General features: G+C 52.1%; 3 protein-coding genes across 4 annotated transcripts; 1 reads left to right on the top strand and 2 right to left on the bottom strand.

Annotated features, from left to right (window-relative positions):
* Positions 1-218: 218 nt before the first annotated feature.
* Positions 219-3,095, bottom strand: PFN1 (profilin 1). The gene is made up of 3 exons (XM_066262863.1): positions 2,791-3,095; positions 1,161-1,353; positions 219-553 (listed from the first exon to the last, which is right to left on the bottom strand). The coding sequence occupies exons 1-3, from the start codon at positions 2,920-2,922 to the stop codon at positions 456-458; spliced, it is 423 nt and encodes a 140-aa protein (XP_066118960.1). The 5' UTR covers positions 2,923-3,095; the 3' UTR covers positions 219-455.
* A 1,966-nt stretch (positions 3,096-5,061) lies between these two features.
* On the top strand, positions 5,062-11,442 carry ENO3 (enolase 3). Of its 2 annotated transcripts, none has more exons than XM_066262861.1 (12): positions 5,062-5,219; positions 6,444-6,530; positions 6,773-6,868; positions 7,039-7,097; positions 7,283-7,352; positions 8,011-8,144; positions 9,563-9,785; positions 9,878-10,075; positions 10,260-10,461; positions 10,885-10,993; positions 11,145-11,203; positions 11,291-11,442. In XM_066262861.1, the coding sequence occupies exons 1-12, from the start codon at positions 5,204-5,206 to the stop codon at positions 11,358-11,360; spliced, it is 1,323 nt and encodes a 440-aa protein (XP_066118958.1). In that variant the 5' UTR covers positions 5,062-5,203; the 3' UTR covers positions 11,361-11,442. The 2 variants fall into 2 exon arrangements, with proteins under 2 accessions (XP_066118958.1, XP_066118959.1); XM_066262862.1 differs by lacking the exon at positions 5,062-5,219 and adding an exon at positions 5,646-5,790.
* A 1,811-nt stretch (positions 11,443-13,253) lies between these two features.
* On the bottom strand, positions 13,254-18,081 carry SPAG7 (sperm associated antigen 7). The gene is made up of 7 exons (XM_066262860.1): positions 17,928-18,081; positions 15,190-15,257; positions 14,868-14,956; positions 14,644-14,728; positions 14,034-14,123; positions 13,780-13,933; positions 13,254-13,663 (listed from the first exon to the last, which is right to left on the bottom strand). Exons 1-7 carry the CDS (start codon positions 18,010-18,012, stop codon positions 13,554-13,556), a joined length of 681 nt encoding a protein of 226 aa, XP_066118957.1. The 5' UTR covers positions 18,013-18,081; the 3' UTR covers positions 13,254-13,553.
* Positions 18,082-18,127: the final 46 nt, after the last annotated feature.

Genomic DNA, 18,127 nt, shown 5'->3' with positions numbered 1-18,127 from the left:
CCACAGGCCTGGACCCATTCTCTGGTCTAGATGGTTGTATTCCATTACCCACTAATTCAGCTAGCACACTGAGGATCTAGGGCTGGAAAGGAAACAGCCAGCCATTTGACCAGATAGGCCTGAGGCAGGTGCTTAGTCCTGGATATAGAAGCAGGGATAAAGGAGGCAAGTCCCAGTAACTGTCCATCCTGACACTCCGGCTAAAACCACACAGCACCTTGTTAGTAGAATCTTTTTTTATTCAGAAAAAAAAAAAAAAGTTTCCAACCACACACAGGAGGGGTATGGGTAGGGGGAGGTGTCTGTCCATCCAGCCCTGGCCCCCAGCCCATGTGGTTTTGGCAGCAATAAGGGGTGTAGGATAATGGCCCAAAAAATAAAAATGGTGTATGTGTGTGTATGGGAAGGAGGGGCACAAAAGCAGTGGGGAGTGGTGGGGGGAGGGAAAGATGAGGTCAGTACTGGGAACGCCGCAGGTGAGAGGCCATTTCATAACATTTCTTGTTGATCATACCACCGTGGACACCTTCTTTGCCCATCAGCAGGACTAGCGCTGGAGGAAAGAGAAAGGAGGCTAGGACCCAGGTGTCATAATGCCACCCCCTGCCAGCTGTTCAGCAGCTGTCCAGCCCTGGGGGCTGTAACCCAACCTCATCTCTCCCAACCATCCCCACAGGCAGGCTGTCAATCACCCTGAAACAATAGGGCTTTTCAAAAAGGAAAAATCAAGCTAAAATACTGGAAGCAGAACGTTAAAATCAGGGTCAACGGCTTATAGACTGTTGACTTGTGTTCAGGATAAAAATGGATGTGGGTGAGCCTGCCGACTCCCAAGACTTAACAAAAGGGCTCAAAAGACAATGATTAAGTGCTGACTATATAACAGTCTACCTCCCCTGAGAAAAGTTTCTCTAAAAAGGCTCAAGGCAGGAACAAGTGAGATAAGTGAGATATTACAGTTCAACTTTATATCGTAAGATGAGGAACTGAGACAGAACTGGAGGGACTATCCAAAGTCCCAACATACAGTAAGTAGGCTGGGTATAAAAAGCTCGTCTGACCCCTTCATATTGGGGAGCCACAAAAAAAACCCACAAGATTCACAGAAGGATATACATTAGGTAACTTGGAACTAGAGAAAGTTAAGATTAGAAACTTACTCTTGGCAGTCATGGTGACAGTGATGTTGAAGGTGGGGGCTCCCCCGGTGCTCTTCGTACGAAGATCCATGGTAAATTCCCCATCCTGCAGCAGTGAGTCCCGGATCACAGAACATTTCTGGCCCCCAAGTGTCAGCCCATTCACAAAAAAACTTGACCGGTCCTTGCCAACCAGGACACCAACCTCAGCTGGCTGGAAGGGGAACCAAACAAATTAGTACACCAAGGTTCCCACCTTCTCCAATGACACACCTGCTTTCCACTTGTCAGGGAAGCAAGAATCCCCAAGGGAAGAAAGGTGTGTACATTAGTTACTTTGTATACATCTCTGAAATTTAAATTCAGGACTGTTGGAAGTTAGTGCACAAAAAAGATCAGGATCCTCAAACCTACAGAATGCTAACATGAAGAGATAGCATATTCCTTTGGAGACTTAGATCTCGTTTATGAGGGAAAGCAAACCCAGGAAAAGAAGGCCTAAAGCCAATCACTCCAGTGGCGTGGGGAGCCTTTGGATGCTCAGAACTCTCCTTCAGGAAAAGCAGAAGCTAAGAAGGGAAGGGAGGGGGCGGGCAAACCAGGAGAAGCAACTTTGCCCTTATTTGGTCAAAGGTTCTGTGGGAGTTGTTAGGGGCCCGGACGCCTGGGTCTCCAAGTAACCTAGAGTTTAGGTCCAGGTACCTATGCCCCAAGATGAAGCAGCAGATCCCTGGGGGCTTTCTGGGAAAGTTGGAAAACTTCTGAAAGGGGACCGAAGCTAGACCCAGCACGCCAGCTCTGGGGTCTCGATACCCCAGGGAACCTTTTCCACCCCTCCCCCTTACACCCCAAATCCCCACATCCGGTCCCCTCCCGCCCGGAAATCCCCTTCCCCCCTTTCAAACTTCCGCTCCCCCTCCCCACTTCCGGGCAGTGTGGACCCGGGAGGTAGTGATGGAGACAGCAATAGTCATTACTTATTTCTTTACTTATAGTATCCTATAACTTCTCACAAAGTTCCCCTGCTCCAGGCCCCGCAGGATGGCGGGAAGGGAGGGCGAGGGGACTTCCGGGATTGGTCTCACAGGAATGTGGAGTCCACGGTGCAGACTTGGTGGGGGGTAACGGGGTGAGGCGGCATTGCCTTCTCTAACGGAGTTGGGAGGAGCAGAGATCCCACAGAGGACCGGCATGGAACTCCGGCTACGCTCACCCCCGCATAAGGGGGGAACAATGGTTGAGGAGGCACAAGTTGGCGGCCGGAAGTGGAGCTGGGGGTCCAGGGGTCCCCAAGTCCCTTCTCAATCACAATCCCCGCTTGAAACTGCAGCGCGTGCCGCCCCGCCCTGAAGGAGGCGGAAGTGGGCCGCCGCACCGGGTGGCGCGCCCCTCCCCGCCCTATGCCCCGGATGTAACGCCCCGTCTCGGAAAGCGGGGCGGCGGGCTGGATGGGAGCCGCTCCTGGGGCGTAGGACTTAGGGGGCAACCGAGGGTCCATCTCACGTGCAGCCACCATTCGCGCCACCTCCAGGGCAAGGACCGGGTCACGGCCTTTCGCTGCCCTCCCCAGGCTGCACCCGCCCCCACCCAAGTTCGTCCCTCAAGGGTCCAAACTCGGCCAGTCCCCAGGACGGCGCAGGCCTCGCAGTACCGTGATGTTGACGAAGGTTTTCCCGGGCACGGCGGCCCAGACGGAGGGCGAATCCTTATAGCCCACGATGGCCGCGTCCTGACAGGTCCCGTCCGCCATGAGGTTGTCGATATAGGCGTTCCACCCGGCCATGGCGCTGCTACTGGGGCTACTCTCGGGGCTGCTGCTGGAGCCGCGGGATGGACTCGGGCTGCCTTGGACTGGCGGGCGGGGGGGGAGGCGGAGAGCTCGGGGCACGCGCTGCCGTCCGGACCGCCGCTCTGCTAGCTGTGCAGCAGCCCTAGCACCGCCACTTCCTGCTCCTCCCCCCCTCCTAGATTTTTATTTGCAAAGGGCGGTAGGGGCGGGGCCTGCTCCCCACTCCCTCCCTACCCCTCCTTCCCCTGCCCAGATACCCAACTTTACAAATGCAATTTAAAAAATCCCTTCCCCGTTACAAAATTTGCAGAGTTCAATGGGAAGCTATGTAAAATGTTGAAAAGGGGGAGGGAACAGGGAGAGGTTAGGGTTAAGGCTCGCTCCACTTTGTATTGAACATAAACCACCCTGGTGAAAGGGAAGGGAATGAGCAAGAGGGAGGAAGGAAAGGAAAGGAGGAATTTGCAAGCTGCAAATTTAGCAAATTAAAGAGGGTTCGGGGAACTCTGGGTTAAACAGAACGACTCCCCCTTCCCCCACCTCCGCCGGAGGGAAGGAACGGCGGGCGGCGGCGCGTGCGTCCGCGCCTGCGCCGGTGCCGGAAGGGAAAGCGCGTGGGGCGGTTGGGGCTGGCGGTCGACTTCGCGGGCGCGCGCCGTGGTGCGTTTGACTGGACCGATTTGGAATCCCAACTAAGGAAGGCGGCCGGGAACGTGTCTCCCGCCTGGAGGAAAGGGTGGGAGCGAGAGCGAGGCGTGCGCGTCGCTGCTTCTCCACTCTTGATTTTATTTAATCAAGAAAAAAGGGAGCAAAGGGAAATTTGACAAAATACCCTGGCCGGTTTCAGAACTGAAAGCATCCACTGGAGACAGTGTCTGGCCGGGTGGTACAAGTTAAAACTCAGTAGAGCCCACCCCCACTCCAGGGGATTATCCCTAGCTGGATCAGTCCCAGGTCTCACACCCATGTACCAGCCTCGCCCGTTCCCCGACCAGGGGAACATTTTGGGTCACCAGCCGTGCCCCCTCGCGCATCTCTGCAGAGGTCACTGAGCGCGGGCGGCCGTGGGACTAGACGGGCAGGCCTATTTTTCAAAGCGGAAGAATACTAAGAATTTTCAAGACTGGCAACTTTTTCAAGAAGGGGAAAGTCCCTTCTACTTTGGGCCCGTTGGGTTTTTTCTTCTTTCTCAGTAAAACTTATGTCAACAATTTATGTGCGAATAGATCGTCTGTCGCCAACCAGAAGGGGGTGGGGCAGGACCTGATGGCCGGCTTAGGTGAACTAGCCGCGCTGTAGCCGCTTGGGCTGCTCCAGGAGCTGGGCCGCTTCCGGCCCCTCGGGGGAGGGGAGCTTCCCGGGGGTGACAGGGTTTCATTGGTCTTTCTCCCTAGCTGGGGGCGATTTCTCCACGGCCACTCCGTACTCCATGAGCACCCGATGCCCCCGAATCCCAAGTTCCTCGACAGCCGCCAGGGCTGAGTCACTGGCCCACTGGGGCGGGGCCGCACTCGGGCACGTGGCGGCACTCCCCGCCCGCCATCTCTTGACCCCTGACCTGCCTCACCCCCTACCCCAGGGTGGAAAAAACCCGAGAGGGAGCGGCCGGAGATGGGGGGGGGGGGGGTAGGGGTGTGGTAGGGGGGAGGGATCCTGGGCAGGGTACTAGAAGATAAACCGCACGGAGCAGACGGAACGGGGAGGAGAGCTGAAGAGAGGGCCGCGGGAGTGAGTCACCCGTGGCGAGCCGCTGCGGCGCCGGCGGGAGGGGCCTCCGAGTCGGGGTCGGAGTAGCGCTGCGCTCCGTTACCCTGGCCCACCAGCCGGCCGACCCGAGCCTCAGCATACCTCCCTCCCCTGGCTGCAGCAAAACTAGGGACTGACCCCGCTCTTCCCTCGGAGCCGACTAGGCGGAGCGTTACCGAATGCAGAGACCCCCCTTTCTGCAATGCTACTAGAAGATCACTAGACTGGCCCCGAGCGTTCAGACGCTCACTGAAGGCCATTCTCTCCTCCTGTCCATTAATTTTTCACTCCTGACTCAACAGCATTCATTGATGGGCTGGGACGGCGCCCTGAAACGCCTGCAGTCGATGTGGAAAGGGGCTCCTGACTGCCAGTCTCCACATTGGGTGATAAGTGCCGTTCCAGAGCTATCTATCAGTAGGCAGCCGAGCCTACTCTGAAGGGCAGTCTAAATTCGTCTCCCTGGCCCCTCCCCCACCCCTTGCCTACCCCGAGAGGGTAGGATGGGGTGGAGCCGGGAGAGGCCGCTATGAGGATTCTGAGAGGTGAGACCCTCTAGCTTTCGGAATAAGGGCTTCAATTTTAGACTCCAGAGCTTGCCCAGACCCCCGGTTCATTCCCCAACCGAAGGCAGAGGCAGCCCTAGTCTGCCATGTGAGCTGAGCATGTGTGGATGTCAATCCAGCAGCCCCTCTTCCAGGCCCCCTCCCCAGCCCTTCAGGGCTCAAGTTACTCCTGGCCTTTCCTAAATGGCACTAGTTCCTCTTTAACCTTTGCAAAAGGGGAATATAATCCTGGAGAGGGGAGAGACCCCCCCCCCATTCTGAAGCCCCTCCCCCCCTCCCCAGGGGTGGAATGAAAAGTAGGGACTTTTTATTGGGGGACAGAAACAAAGGAGGGGTAGTTATTGACCTTTGGGAAGGGGGTTTCAGGCTGTAGTGGGCACTTGGCTGTCAGCAGGGTTTGGAGAGGGTGGATAGAGAGGGAGAGAGGCGGGGCTGCCTGAGGACAGGGTGGCTGGGGATAAATGCCCAGCCTGAGAGGGGGTGAGCTGACACTGTCCCAGCTGCCACCTAGACTCGGAGCTCACCCCAATTCCCCAGCCAAGACATCCAGGTCTGGTGAATCTTCCAGCTCTAGGGGATAAGAGTGCTAATGACTGAGGGTGGTGCTGGCTTAGAGAAAATAAGGGAAATGTCAGCTTTTTTTTCCCTTTCTGGGACTGGGGGTACTTAAGACTGGAGGAGTTGGAGCAAGCAGATAGATGGGTGTACCCAAGGACAGTGAAATGAGGCTATGAAGAGAGGCAGGCAGAAAAGGATAGAAAAGTCTAAAGCTGGAACCAGGTAGAGAATTTGTCCCCCTTCCCAACCCTGAGGATATGAACAAGACTAAGGAGCAGGAAAACGAAAACCAGAATAATGGGAAAAGATTTAAGGCTAGGAAGTCATGGAGAGCATATTTTTTTACTAGAAGGGTGGAGGAAGAAGGCATAGTGCAACTTTGCAGGTGAGGGGCTCAGGGAGGGTGAAATTGCTGGAGTTATAAAGGAGAGGCCGCTGGATTCTTAGGATGTGGTAGGTAGTGGAATAGGAGCTGTTCTGAGTGGGGGAGGGGGCTGTGCCTGCCTCTTTGGTCTGTGACCTTTTTATGGGATATTTTTAGCTCCAGCACCTGCCTTCTTGGGGTGGGGAAGACTTAAAGGGCAAGGGATTTGGGGTTCCTTAAGGGATCAACTGCCCACACTCACTCAGCCTCTCGTCCTGAAGCAATGGCCATGCAGAAAATTGTTGCCCGGGAAATCCTGGACTCCAGGGGCAACCCCACCGTGGAAGTGGACCTGTACACAGCTAAGGGTAACACAGGCCCATTGAATCTTTGCCTTGGAAGACCCCAACCCCATCTGGCTTTTGCCCTCCAGCTGTCCCACATCCTCACCTTTCTCTGAGATCCCCTTCCTGAGAGCTCTTCCCATCTGCTCCCCTAGCAGGGGAAGCACAAGTCTGTCTATACTGCCTCCTGCCCCTGGGCTCCGAGAGACCTTGGTCCTCTGAGGGTAGATGGGACTCTCTGTGATGTTCCAATTCCTCTCACCCAGGACGATTCCGAGCAGCTGTGCCCAGCGGAGCTTCCACAGGTATCTATGAAGCTCTGGAACTAAGAGATGGAGACAAATCTCGCTACCTGGGCAAAGGTGAGGAAAGACCAACACTGAAAGAACCTGTAAGGGGTGGTTTCAGGATGTGGGCCCACAATGTCTGCTTGGGGTAGAGGACTGAAACTCAAAGCTCTTGAGGAGCTGGGGTCCACAGGAAGATACATGATTGAATCAGAGATCTGAACCCCCTCCTTCGGCCTGTCTAGGCGTCCTGAAGGCTGTGGAACACATCAACAAGACTCTAGGTCCCGCTCTGCTGGAAAAGGCAAGTTGGAAGAGCTCCTACTCCACCCTCACCCATACCACTACTCTTGATGCCTCATCCCAAGCAGCCCATGCTTGGGAGAGGCCAACCATCCATCTCTCTTCCTGCATGTTTTCCTCCTGCACATGCCCTGACTCTTGAGAAATTTGACTTCTGCTTTCCCCTCCTCGAACCTGCCCTTCCAGAAACTAAGCGTTGTGGATCAAGAAAAAGTTGACAAATTTATGATTGAGCTGGATGGGACTGAGAATAAATGTGAGTGAAGGGCCGGGGATTGGTGAAGGGATAGGATGTGGGATAGATGGGGGCGAGACCACAGGGCTGAGGTCTGGTTAGGATTATTACTGTGTCCCACATTTTGGGGCATGTTGTAGCTGGATGGACTTTTATTCATTCCACAGGCATTTCCTGATACTTGCCCTCTGCCAGGCCTGGGCCGGGCTTTGGACACAGATGTGAAGCTGACACATCCCCCTGGGGTGGGGGCACCCTGAGCACCTCAGGTCGCTGGGGAGAGATCTGTTAACATACTCTTAATGTGCAGTGCTTTGGATTTCTGGATTCTTCCTGGAGTGAGCAGAAGGGATGTTTAGTTTAAGGAGACAAACCCAAACCCTGAGGGAGAAGCTCTCACCCTTTCTTTTTCTTTTTGAGTTTTTTTTTTAAACTTACTTATTGATTCTTATATATTTATATATATAAAGAGAGATAAAAACATCAATCTGTTTCTGTATGTGCCCTGACCAGGGATTGAAACTGCAACCTCTGTGCATTGGGACAGTGCTTCAGCCAACTGAGCTATCCAACCAGGACAATTTTTTTTCCTTTAGTTTTTATAGAGTTTATTTGAGCCAGATTGAGGGAGTAGAATCTCAAATGCTCCTCACCCTTTCTTTATGCTTGTTTTCTCCAGCCAAGTTTGGGGCCAATGCCATCCTGGGAGTGTCCCTGGCTGTGTGCAAGGCTGGAGCAGCTGAGAAGGGGGTCCCACTCTACCGACACATTGCAGATCTTGCTGGGAACCCGGACCTGGTCCTCCCAGTCCCTGTGAGTACCAATACCCCACCAGATCCCATAGTGACAGAGTTGCCTCATCCAGTGAGAAGTACATAAGCAGCCCCTGGAAAGTTCACCTTCCAGACCCAGCTCCAAAAAAATGGTTTCCTGAAATGGAACCTCTCCTGCTATGGTTTTGCCAGTTCTGCCTCTCCTTCTTTCCCACAATCCAAACATTCCCTTAAGCCTCTCTGCTTTTTCCCTTTGAGGTAACCTGGTTCCTTCACATTCTAGGCCTAGGCTCAATAACTCCAGCTTCTTATTCTGTCTTCTACCCCGGCCCCCACATCAGATAAAGAACTTCTTCATGGCAAGGATCTTGGCATTTCTATGTATCTTTAATCCTTATAAAGCCATATTCTCTCTTTATGGAAACTCTTTGAATTTAATGTCAATAATAATACAGATAAAGCCTGAACTATTGCCTGACCTGTGGTGGCGCAGTGGATAAAGCGTCGACCTAGAAATGATGAGGTAGCTGGTTCGAAACCCTGGGCTTGCCTGGTCAAGGCACATATGGGAGTTGATGCTTCCAGCTCCTCCCCCCTTCTCTCTGTCTCTCCTCTCTCTCTCTCTGTGTCTCCCTCTCCTCTCTAAAATGAATAAATAAAAAAAACAAAACAAAAGAAAAATTAAAAAAGCCTGAACTATTAACAGTTTAATACAATAAGTCTGTATTTATTTTTAAAAATTATTTTATTGATTATAGAGAGAGGAAGGGAGAAAGAGAGAGAGTGACAGGAACATTGATCTGTTCCTGTATGTGCCCTGACCGGAGATTGAACTGGAAGTTTTGCACTTGGGGATAGTTGTCTAACCAACCTCTAACCAATTAGCTATCTGACCAGGGCAAAAATCTATTTCTAAACAATAATAATAATGTTACAATTTATTGTAACATTACTTACTAAGTAGGTTGTATAGCTGTAAGAGCATGAGCTCTGCAGACAAGTTCCTGAGTTTGAGTCCTGGCTTTGCCTGTGTGCTAGTTGTGTGATCTTAAGCTAATTATTTAACCTCTCTATGCCTCAGTTTCCTCATGTGTAGAGTGGGGGATAATAGTGCCTAGTTCATAGGGTTGTTTTGAGAATGAAATGAGCTAATAGAATGCACATTAGCACTTAGAGCAGTGCCCGGCATATAGTAAGTGCTCTATCAGTGTTAACTATGTGTACCAGGTACATGCTTTACATTCAGTTTCTTTAATTTTCAGCATAAGATCCTGCAGTGAAGCAGGTGGTATTCCCATTAGGGAAGTGAGGAAAGAGGCTCTGAGGAGTAAAATTACCCATCTTAGATAACCCAGCTAGTAAGTAGGGAAGCCAAGATTCCACCTCAACCCCTCCTCCCCAGCTCTTCTTGATCTCTCATACCCTGGCCCAGGTCTGAACATTCACTCTTCCTCTCAGGCCTTCAATGTGATCAATGGGGGCTCCCATGCTGGAAACAAGCTGGCCATGCAGGAGTTCATGATTCTGCCTGTGGGAGCCAGCTCCTTCAAGGAAGCCATGCGCATTGGTGCCGAGGTCTACCACCACCTCAAGGGGGTCATCAAGGCCAAGTATGGGAAGGACGCCACCAATGTGGGTGATGAGGGCGGCTTTGCACCCAACATCCTGGAGAACAATGAGGGTCAGTCTGAGCACTCCGAGGTCCTCACAGAGGAAGGGGCTGTGCAGACAGGGTGTACTGGGGCCTCAGGTCTTCTCTTGTCCTTCTCCCAGCTCTGGAGCTGCTGAAGACGGCCATCCAAGCAGCTGGCTACCCAGACAAGGTGGTGATTGGTATGGATGTGGCAGCGTCTGAGTTCTATCGCAATGGGAAGTATGATCTTGACTTCAAGTCACCCGATGACCCCGCACGGCACATCACTGGGGAGAAGCTGGGGGAGCTGTACAAGAGCTTCATTAAGAACTATCCTGGTGAGACCCCCCACCCCTGAGTACCTGGCAACTGTCTAACACACAGACTTCAGAGCCTCCATTGCCACCAGCGTGGTCCTTCCAATCCTTAGCAACATTGCCATCTCCCTCCACACTATTCTGACCCGTCACCCTTCATGAGGCCCCCAGATCTTTAACCCAACTCTACCCCATCCTCCACTAGTGGTCTCCATTGAAGACCCCTTTGACCAGGATGACTGGGCCACTTGGACCTCGTTCCTCTCGGGAGTGGACATCCAGATCGTGGGAGATGACCTCACGGTCACCAACCCCAAGAGGATTGCCCAGGCTGTTGAGAAGAAGGCCTGCAACTGCTTGTTGCTGAAGGTCAACCAGATTGGTTCAGTGACCGAATCCATCCAGGCGTGAGTGTCTTCTGGCCCTGGCATGCACCATAGCCTCCTTCCACCCCACTTCTGACTGTAGCTGCAGTCCTGCCCTCAAACTCCAAGTCTGCCTTTCCTTTGGCTTCTGACCCACCCGCTCTCCTGACCTCAAGGCTTTGACTAACTGTTGGCCAGTTACCAAGAGTTTTGCCATTGTGACCTGCCATCCCCACCCCCACCCCATACCATTCTTCTCTCTCAGGTTCTGCCCTTCTTCCCACCAGCATGTCAGGAACACAAGTTCCAGATCAGGAATCTCCCTTCTCTCCTACTTTCCAAAGAACTTTAGTCATCACATTCACCACAAAATGCCCACTTCCCAAAACAGAAAAGCCCCATCCAGCCCCTGGCTTTCTTACTGAGGTAGTCCATTAGGCCTTATCCAGTATCCTTTCTACCCAGCTGCAAACTGGCTCAGTCTAACGGCTGGGGAGTGATGGTGAGCCACCGCTCTGGGGAGACTGAGGACACATTCATTGCTGACCTCGTGGTCGGGCTCTGCACGGGACAGGTACTCATTGCTCCCCTCTGTTGTCTTAGAGTGAGTTTTTTCAGGTCCCTGGCCTCCTGCCTGAGTTGAATGACACCACAGGCTGCTTCCTTAGGCCCAATCCCTCCTCTCTAGCCTCATGAGACCCTTGGAATCCCTCTTTCCTTCCCAGATCAAGACTGGTGCCCCCTGCCGCTCAGAGCGTCTAGCCAAATACAACCAGCTCATGAGGTACAGTGCGTACAGTGGGCTTGAGCATGGGGAGCTGAAGGGTGTTGGGGGGTTAGAAGAGTACAGCTAATGTGGTCGGCCTTCTAGGATTGAAGAGGCGCTCGGGGACAAGGCTGTCTTTGCTGGACGCAAGTTCCGCAACCCAAAGGCCAAGTGAGAAGCTGGAGGCCCCAGGCCCCCACAGGACAGATGTAGGCCTTCAAGCCCACCTCCCTGAAATAAACGCTGGTGTCAACCAAGACAGTGTTGTGCTCCTTTGTGGGAGGGAGGAGATGCTGGTCTCTGGACTGGGGAAGATAGGAGATGGGGCAGTGAAGGGAAGATAGGTGTGTAACCTGCTGGGACAAAGAGGAAGTTAGGGACTGGCCACAGAGGAAGTTGGGCTGGATCTAGAACAACCAAGTTCATATTTCGGAAGGAAGCTGGGGAAAGCAGCTGCCACATGTGAAATGAGGCTGGAGGCACTGATGGAACATGGAACCAGAACCAGAAGGGGGAATTGAGGGTTGGATATCACCATGAGGGGGAAGCTGGATCAGATCTGCCAATAAGTTGAAGTCCACAGTCCACAGAGTGTCATAAAGTCAAGTACTTCATTAGGAAGATAGTGAAAACCCAACCATTACCACTTCAATGGACCTCGAAGTTCTGGAACTGCTCTAAATATATGACATTGACTTGTATAATCTTTGAAACAGTCCTATCAGATAGTTACATTATCCCCATTTGATGGGTAAGGAAACTGAGGCAGAAGAAAAGTCAAATACCCCACTCTAGGAAACAGTAACTGGCAGATTCTGGATCCAAAATTAGGCTATTTGAGGCCCTGGCTGGTTGGCTCAGTGGTAGAGCATCAGCCTGGCATGCAGGAGTCCAGGGTTCGATTCCTGGCCAGGGCACACAGGAGAAGCGCCCATCTGCTTCTCCACCCTTCCCCCTCTCCTTCCTCTCTGTCTCTCTTCCCTTCCCGCAGCCAAGGCTCCATTGGAGCAAAGTTGGCCCGGGCGCTGAGGATGGCTCTGTGGCCTCTGCCTCAGGCGCTAGAATGGCTCTGGTTGCAACAGAGCAACGCCCCGGATGGGTGGAGCATCGCCCCTGGTGGGTGTGCCAGGTGGATCCTGGTCGGGCACATGTGGGAGTCTGACTGCCTCCCCGTTTCCAACTTCAGAAAAATACAAAAAAAAAAAAAAATTAGGCTATTTGGCTCTGGTGATTGTACTCTAAAAATACTCTTACTGGCTTTTGTTTTGTTTTGTTTTTGAGAGAGAGAGCAACATTGATTTGTTGTTCCACTTATTCATACATTCATTGGTTGATTTTTTCCCCCAACAATATTTATTCATTTTAGAGAATGGAGAAGGGGGGGGGGGGAAGGAGCAGGAAGCACGAACTCCCATATGTGCCTTGGTCAAGCAAGCCCAGGGTTTTGAACTTGTGACCTCTTGTGTTCCAGGTCGATGCTTTATCCACTGCGCCACCACAGGTCAAGCCATTGGTTGATTCTTGTATGTGCTCTGACTAGGGATCGAACATGCAACCTTGGCATATGGGGATGATGCGCTAATGAACTGAACTATGCAGCTGGCTAAAGCACAAACAATTTTACACTGCTCAAGCTAAAGTCACTTCAGATACTGGCTGGTTGGTACAGTGGATAGAGCGTTGTCCTGAAAACACCAAGGTTGCCAGCTCGAGCCCTGGTCAGGGCATATATGGGAATTAAGTGGCACAACTGGGTGGAATGGCAAGTTGATGCTTCTCCCTCTCAAAAATAAATAAGTAAGCCTGACCTGCGGTGGCTCAGTAGGTAAAAGCATCAACTTGGAACACTGAGGTCGCCGGTTCAAAACCCCAGGCTTCCCTGGTCAAGGCACATATGGGAGTTGATGCTTTCTGCTCCTCCCTCCCTCCCTTCTTTCTCTCTCTCTCTCTCTCTCTCTCTGTCTCCTCTCTCTAAAATTAATAAATAAAATCTAAAAATAAATAAATAAGTAAATAAAACAAAATCACTTCTCCAGCACACACCTCTTTCTCTGTTCAAACAAAGACATTGAGTCAAACAGTGTTTATTGAATATAAAGTAACTCCAGCCCCATGGGGAAGAAAATTCCAAGGAGAACAGAAAATAATACAGATTAAATACCCACCTGTGTTTTCACACTCTCTTGCACACATACACACAGCACATACATATCCAAGCTCTAATAGCGACAAATCAAATATCTACTTCCTCCAGCCTAACTAGGCTGTTAGGAGGTGGTTCAGAGGTGGGGCTCCAGAATGGGTTCTAATAGCAGCAGCCTTGTCCCCCCCACCCAACCCCCGGCCCTGCCCAAGGGAGCTGGGTTGCCTAGGAGGTAGGTGGCAACTTTTCTCCACTCTGCCGCAGACGCTTCTTGGCTCGAATCTCATTCATGGCCTCTTCAATGGAGCGTGTGTCCCTCTTGTTGGCTACAGGCACTGGGGGCAGAGGAAAGGGGGAGAGGAAGGCCTAGGACCCCTGTACCTTAGCCTTCCCTCCCTTGTTCATCCAGTGTTCCTCTGCCCTGCCCTCCCAGCCCCCACTCTGGCCTCACCACAACCATAGGATTTGTTGGCCTGCAGCAAATGGGCCGCTTCCTTGGCTGCCCCCTGGCCAATGAGGTGGCTGTACTTGTCCTTGTAGTTGCTGGTGGGGCTCACCACAGGTCCCTGCTGAGCTTCCTCCTCTTCCTGTCGCTGAGCCAGCTCCTAGGGGTACAGAGCTGGAGCGCTGGTGCTCAAGGGCCAGACCTCAACCCCTCCCTGGTGGAGGGCTACAGGGTTCTAGGAACTGCCAGGCATAACTCACCTTCAGTTTCCGTTTCTCCTCAGCCTTCTGGGGGTCCCACTCCTCTCCACGACGGTAGGAGTCTAGCTCATCATCTGAGGGTGCAAACTCCTGGGGAAGAAGGGATGATAGGGGTCAAGATTCCATATACAGGCCCTGGCCGGTTGGCTCAGCGGTGGAGCGTTGGCCTGGCGTGCGGGGGACCCGGGTTCGATTGCTGGCCAGGGCACATGGGAGAGGTGCCCATTTGCTTCTCCACCCCCACTCCTTCCTCTCTGTCTCTCTCTTCCCCTCCCGCAGCCGAAGCTCCATTGGAGTGGGGATGGCCCAGGCGCTGGGGATGGCTCCTTGGCCTCTGCCCCGGGCACTGGAGTGGCTCTGGTCGAGGCAGAGCGACGCCCCGGAGGGGCAGAGCATCGCCCCCTGGTGGGCAAAGCATCACCCCTGGTGGGCGTGCTGGGTGGATCCTGGTCGGGCGCATGCGGGAGTCTGTCTGACTGTCTCTCCCCATTTCCAGCTTCAGGAAAAAAAAAAAAAAAAAAAGATTCCATATACATGTTTCATTTCATTTCTCTCCCAAGGGGGGTACAGGCTGAAAAGGAGAGAGGAGTGGGGAACTCAGGCCTTTTACCTTTTTGAAGATCATGACATAGCGACATTCATCGTCTTCCCCAAAGGAGAAGGATGTCAGGCCAGCCACTTCTACCACATCATGTCTAGGAAGGGTGGGCAGAGGGGAGAAAGTATGTAGAGCCATGAGGGGGCCTAGCACACTCCTCTCGTGGATTTCCCCACTACCCCTTTCATGCCACCCTGGCCACCCATTTCCTGCCTCCCCCAGCCCAAAACACTCACAGTATGCTCCTCTCTATCTTGTTCATTGGCTGAAACTTTTTCTTGATCTGCCCACTGTCTTGGATGAAATCTGACACCTCTTTCTCCATCTTGGGAGAGGGAAATGAAAAGAGATGAGATGATGGCTCTGTCCCAATATCCCTCTCCCCATCCGGGTCAATGAGCCTTTGCCTCCCCACATCTATCCCAGCCTGCATGCCATTGGCTTTCACACTTCATCTCTCTTGAGAAATTAAAAAAACAAAAAACAAAACTGAGTTCTAATTCTAACTTATTTGAAGTCATTCCTCAGGCTGCCTTTCATCTCTCCAGTTGTTCTCACCCTTTTACGAAACTCCACTTTCTGTTGTTTATCTTGCTCCTGTAGTTTCTTCAGGCGGGCAGCCTGCTCTGAGGGTGAGAAATGGAAGCATGAGGCTAGGGGCAGAAGCGTGGGTAGGGAGTTTGTAAGGCTTCAAAGGAGGTCTGGTGTCCACTGGGAGGTACCAGGCTGAGAAGGTAGGATTGTGTTTATTCACCAAGCATTTATCAATATTCAAACCTGGCGCTAAGCTAGGCCCTGGAGCACTAAAATTGTTTTAAGACACAGCTTTGCCCTTCAAGAGCTCAGTGTAGTGGGAATCATAAAGATTAGAATCATGCCTAACTCCACTTCCCAACCTCACTGGAGAAACCAATTAACAAACATTTATTTAATACCCACAATATACAGAACTATAAAGCAAGTGGGGAGGTAAGGAGAATGAACTAAGCCCTAGCATTAAAAAATTTATCATTTCATTGTCCACATAGGAAAGGGGAAATTATTTAACTTCCTATATTTTGTAACCCCCACCCCAACTTCTCACTTTTATAGACAGGATGAAGCTGAAATGGCTAATATGACATCCTTCTTCTTGGGAGTGTAGGTGTTCAGTCAGTTGTACAGGAAGTTCCCACGCTTGCACCTTAATGTCCCCTCTCCTCTCTTCTGCCATTTCAAATCCTTTATATCCTAGGGCCTGAACAGGCAGTGGCGCAGTGGATAGAGTGTCGGACTGGGATGCAGAGGACCCAGGTTTGAGACCCCGAGGTCGCCAGCTTGAGCGTGGGCTCATCTGGTTTGACCAAAAGCTCACCAGCTTGAACCCAAGGTCGCTGGCTTGAGCAAGGGGTTACTCGGTCTGCTGAAGGCCCGCAGTCAAGGCACATGTGAGAAAGCAATTAATGAACAACTAAGATGTCGCAACACGTAACGAAAAACTAATGATTGATGCTTCTCATCTCTTCGTTCCTGTCTGTCTGTCCCTGTCTATACCACTCTCTGACTCTTTGTCTCTGAAAAAAACAACAACAACAAAAAACATATCTTTAAGGCTCACTTCTTCCACAGGATTTGAATACCTCTAGCTGCACTGACCTCTTCCCATTTTCCTAATCACTCCATGCCTTTGCACATGTTATTCCTTCTGCTTGAAATACTTTTCCTTCTCTTATAAACTTGAGACCCACCATGAGTCAGAGTTATTCACTTCTTCCTCTGGGGTGCATACACATTTGGTTCAGACATCCGCCAAAGCATGTGCTGAAAACTAATGTAATTTAACTGTTTGTCTCCCCTACCAGACTATAAACTCCTAGGGGGCAGGGACTCTGTTTATCTCACATCCAGTTATTCTCTGTGGCCCCAGAGCATGACAGCTTAGGAGCTCTTATCTCTTTGACATCAAGGGTTCTGATCCTTGTTCACTAGCTGTACATGTGTGTGTTCACTAGCTGGTTTGTGAGTCTTTCCTTTGTTTATGAAAAGGTAACATAAGATTATGGGTTTAAAACCCTGCCTCTTAGGCAGGTGACCTCAGGCAAGTGACTAAACTCTGAACTTTGGCTTCCTAGCCTGTCAACTACCACTGATGAACCCCACCTAGACAGTCATGGTGAGCCTGAAACACTTCCAGCTGCCAGTTTCCATTATGCTCCCCCTGCTTCCTCAGAGCTTTAAAATACACATCTCTGCCTGTAACAGTCTCCTCTCCACTCTCACTGAATTATCTATTCTTCAGATCTCAGCTCACCACAGACTAGGTTAAGGACCCCTAGCAACTGTTCAGTAAATAACGGACATTTAGGTATTAAGCAGCACTTGATGAGCACTTTGAAGGTATCCAGTTTGCCCTGGCCCCACTTCGGGTGGGTGGGGAGCCAGTGTTCGGGACCGGCCTGTCCGTGGTCTCAAGGCCCGCAGGGTCGGGGGCTGGCGTCTTCTCCAAGGGAGTCATTCTGTCAGACTCGTTCACACGCCACACACGAGCAACCCAGGGGAAGCTAGCATCACCAGGCCGGCCGCGCCCTACACTGGCAGCCGCACTCCTAGAGCCTGCCTGCAGGGGAGTTACTAAAAGAACACAGGCCGGGAGCCTATAGCCGATGGACCGGCAGAGGCATCCTCATCTCTCCAATCAGCATCACGACCCACACAGGGAACTCGAGAATGTCAGACTACATATGAAAGAAGGGGCGTAAAGTGGCAGAAAGGACTGGGTTAAACCACATAGAAGGGGCAGAAGGGCATCAAAAGGACCTAGCAACCAATTGGAGGTGCTGTGGGTGGGCCAGAGGAGGGTCCTTAATAGGTTAAGATGGCCAATAGAGGTAAAAGGTAGCAGATGGGCGTGTCCTAAACCCAATCAGAAAAGGGAATGGGTCGTGGGACACTCCGCTGGAAGATGGGGAGGGCTGACTAGCTAAACACGCCCCCCTACGACCTGAAGGCGGGCCAAGGAACACCAAGGGGGCAGCCTACCAATCAGAACACTCCAGCAGCAGACAAGCGGACCTGTTGCCGAATGAAAAAGAAGAACTGCGAGGCCAGGGTAGAGAGGGAGCTGGAGCTAGATTTTGGGTATCCAATCACCGTCCGCTACAAACAGCGGGCGGGCCCCGCAGCCCTTGAAGGCCTCTGGGGGGTCTCTAAAGGGGCCTGTGAGGGGTCTTTCAAGGTTGAAGAGGCGGCACCGTCTAAGAAAGAAGAGTGCAGTCCTGCGAATCAGGTGGAGGTGGATGTAAATTTGGGATCCTCACCTCGGGCCTTGCGCCGAGTCTCCTGGTCACCGAGGCTAGGTGGCTTTTCCATGGAGCTCAGGATGGAGCCTAGTAGGTCCGCCATCTTGGGAGTGACAGAGGCAGGGGGCGGTGCGTCTTAAAGGGAAGGGCTAAGAGCCTTTAAGGCCGGAAACACGTCGGAGGCGGAAAACCCTGGGCGGGGCCCATGCGGTGATCTG

The sequence above is a fragment of the Saccopteryx bilineata genome, chromosome 2, assembly GCF_036850765.1.
Source record: "Saccopteryx bilineata isolate mSacBil1 chromosome 2, mSacBil1_pri_phased_curated, whole genome shotgun sequence".
NCBI classification, from domain to species: Eukaryota; Metazoa; Chordata; class Mammalia; order Chiroptera; family Emballonuridae; genus Saccopteryx; species Saccopteryx bilineata.
The sequence above is the reverse complement of the archived record's forward strand: the minus strand, read 5'-3'. Positions and strand labels throughout refer to the sequence as shown.

What these genes read in the sequence shown, in the direction of transcription:
- PFN1 (XM_066262863.1), bottom strand. Translation starts at nt 2,922, where the DNA reads ATGGCCGGGTGGAACGCCTATATCGACAACCTCATGGCGGACGGGACC. An exon ending in AAACCTTCGTCAACATCACG is followed by an intron (nt 1,354 to 2,790) that starts GTACTGCGAGGC and finishes TTCCCCTTCCAG; the next exon opens with CCAGCTGAGGTTGGTGTCCT. An exon ending in TGTCACCATGACTGCCAAGA is followed by an intron (nt 554 to 1,160) that starts GTAAGTTTCTAA and finishes TCTTTCCTCCAG; the next exon opens with CGCTAGTCCTGCTGATGGGC.
- ENO3 (XM_066262861.1), top strand. An exon ending in ATCTCGCTACCTGGGCAAAG is followed by an intron (nt 6,869 to 7,038) that starts GTGAGGAAAGAC and finishes CGGCCTGTCTAG; the next exon opens with GCGTCCTGAAGGCTGTGGAA. An exon ending in CATCCTGGAGAACAATGAGG is followed by an intron (nt 9,786 to 9,877) that starts GTCAGTCTGAGC and finishes TCCTTCTCCCAG; the next exon opens with CTCTGGAGCTGCTGAAGACG.
- SPAG7 (XM_066262860.1), bottom strand. Translation starts at nt 18,012, where the DNA reads ATGGCGGACCTACTAGGCTCCATCCTGAGCTCCATGGAAAAGCCACCT. An exon ending in AAGTGGAGTTTCGTAAAAGG is followed by an intron (nt 14,957 to 15,189) that starts GTGAGAACAACT and finishes CCCTCTCCCAAG; the next exon opens with ATGGAGAAAGAGGTGTCAGA. An exon ending in AAGATAGAGAGGAGCATACT is followed by an intron (nt 14,729 to 14,867) that starts GTGAGTGTTTTG and finishes CACCCTTCCTAG; the next exon opens with ACATGATGTGGTAGAAGTGG.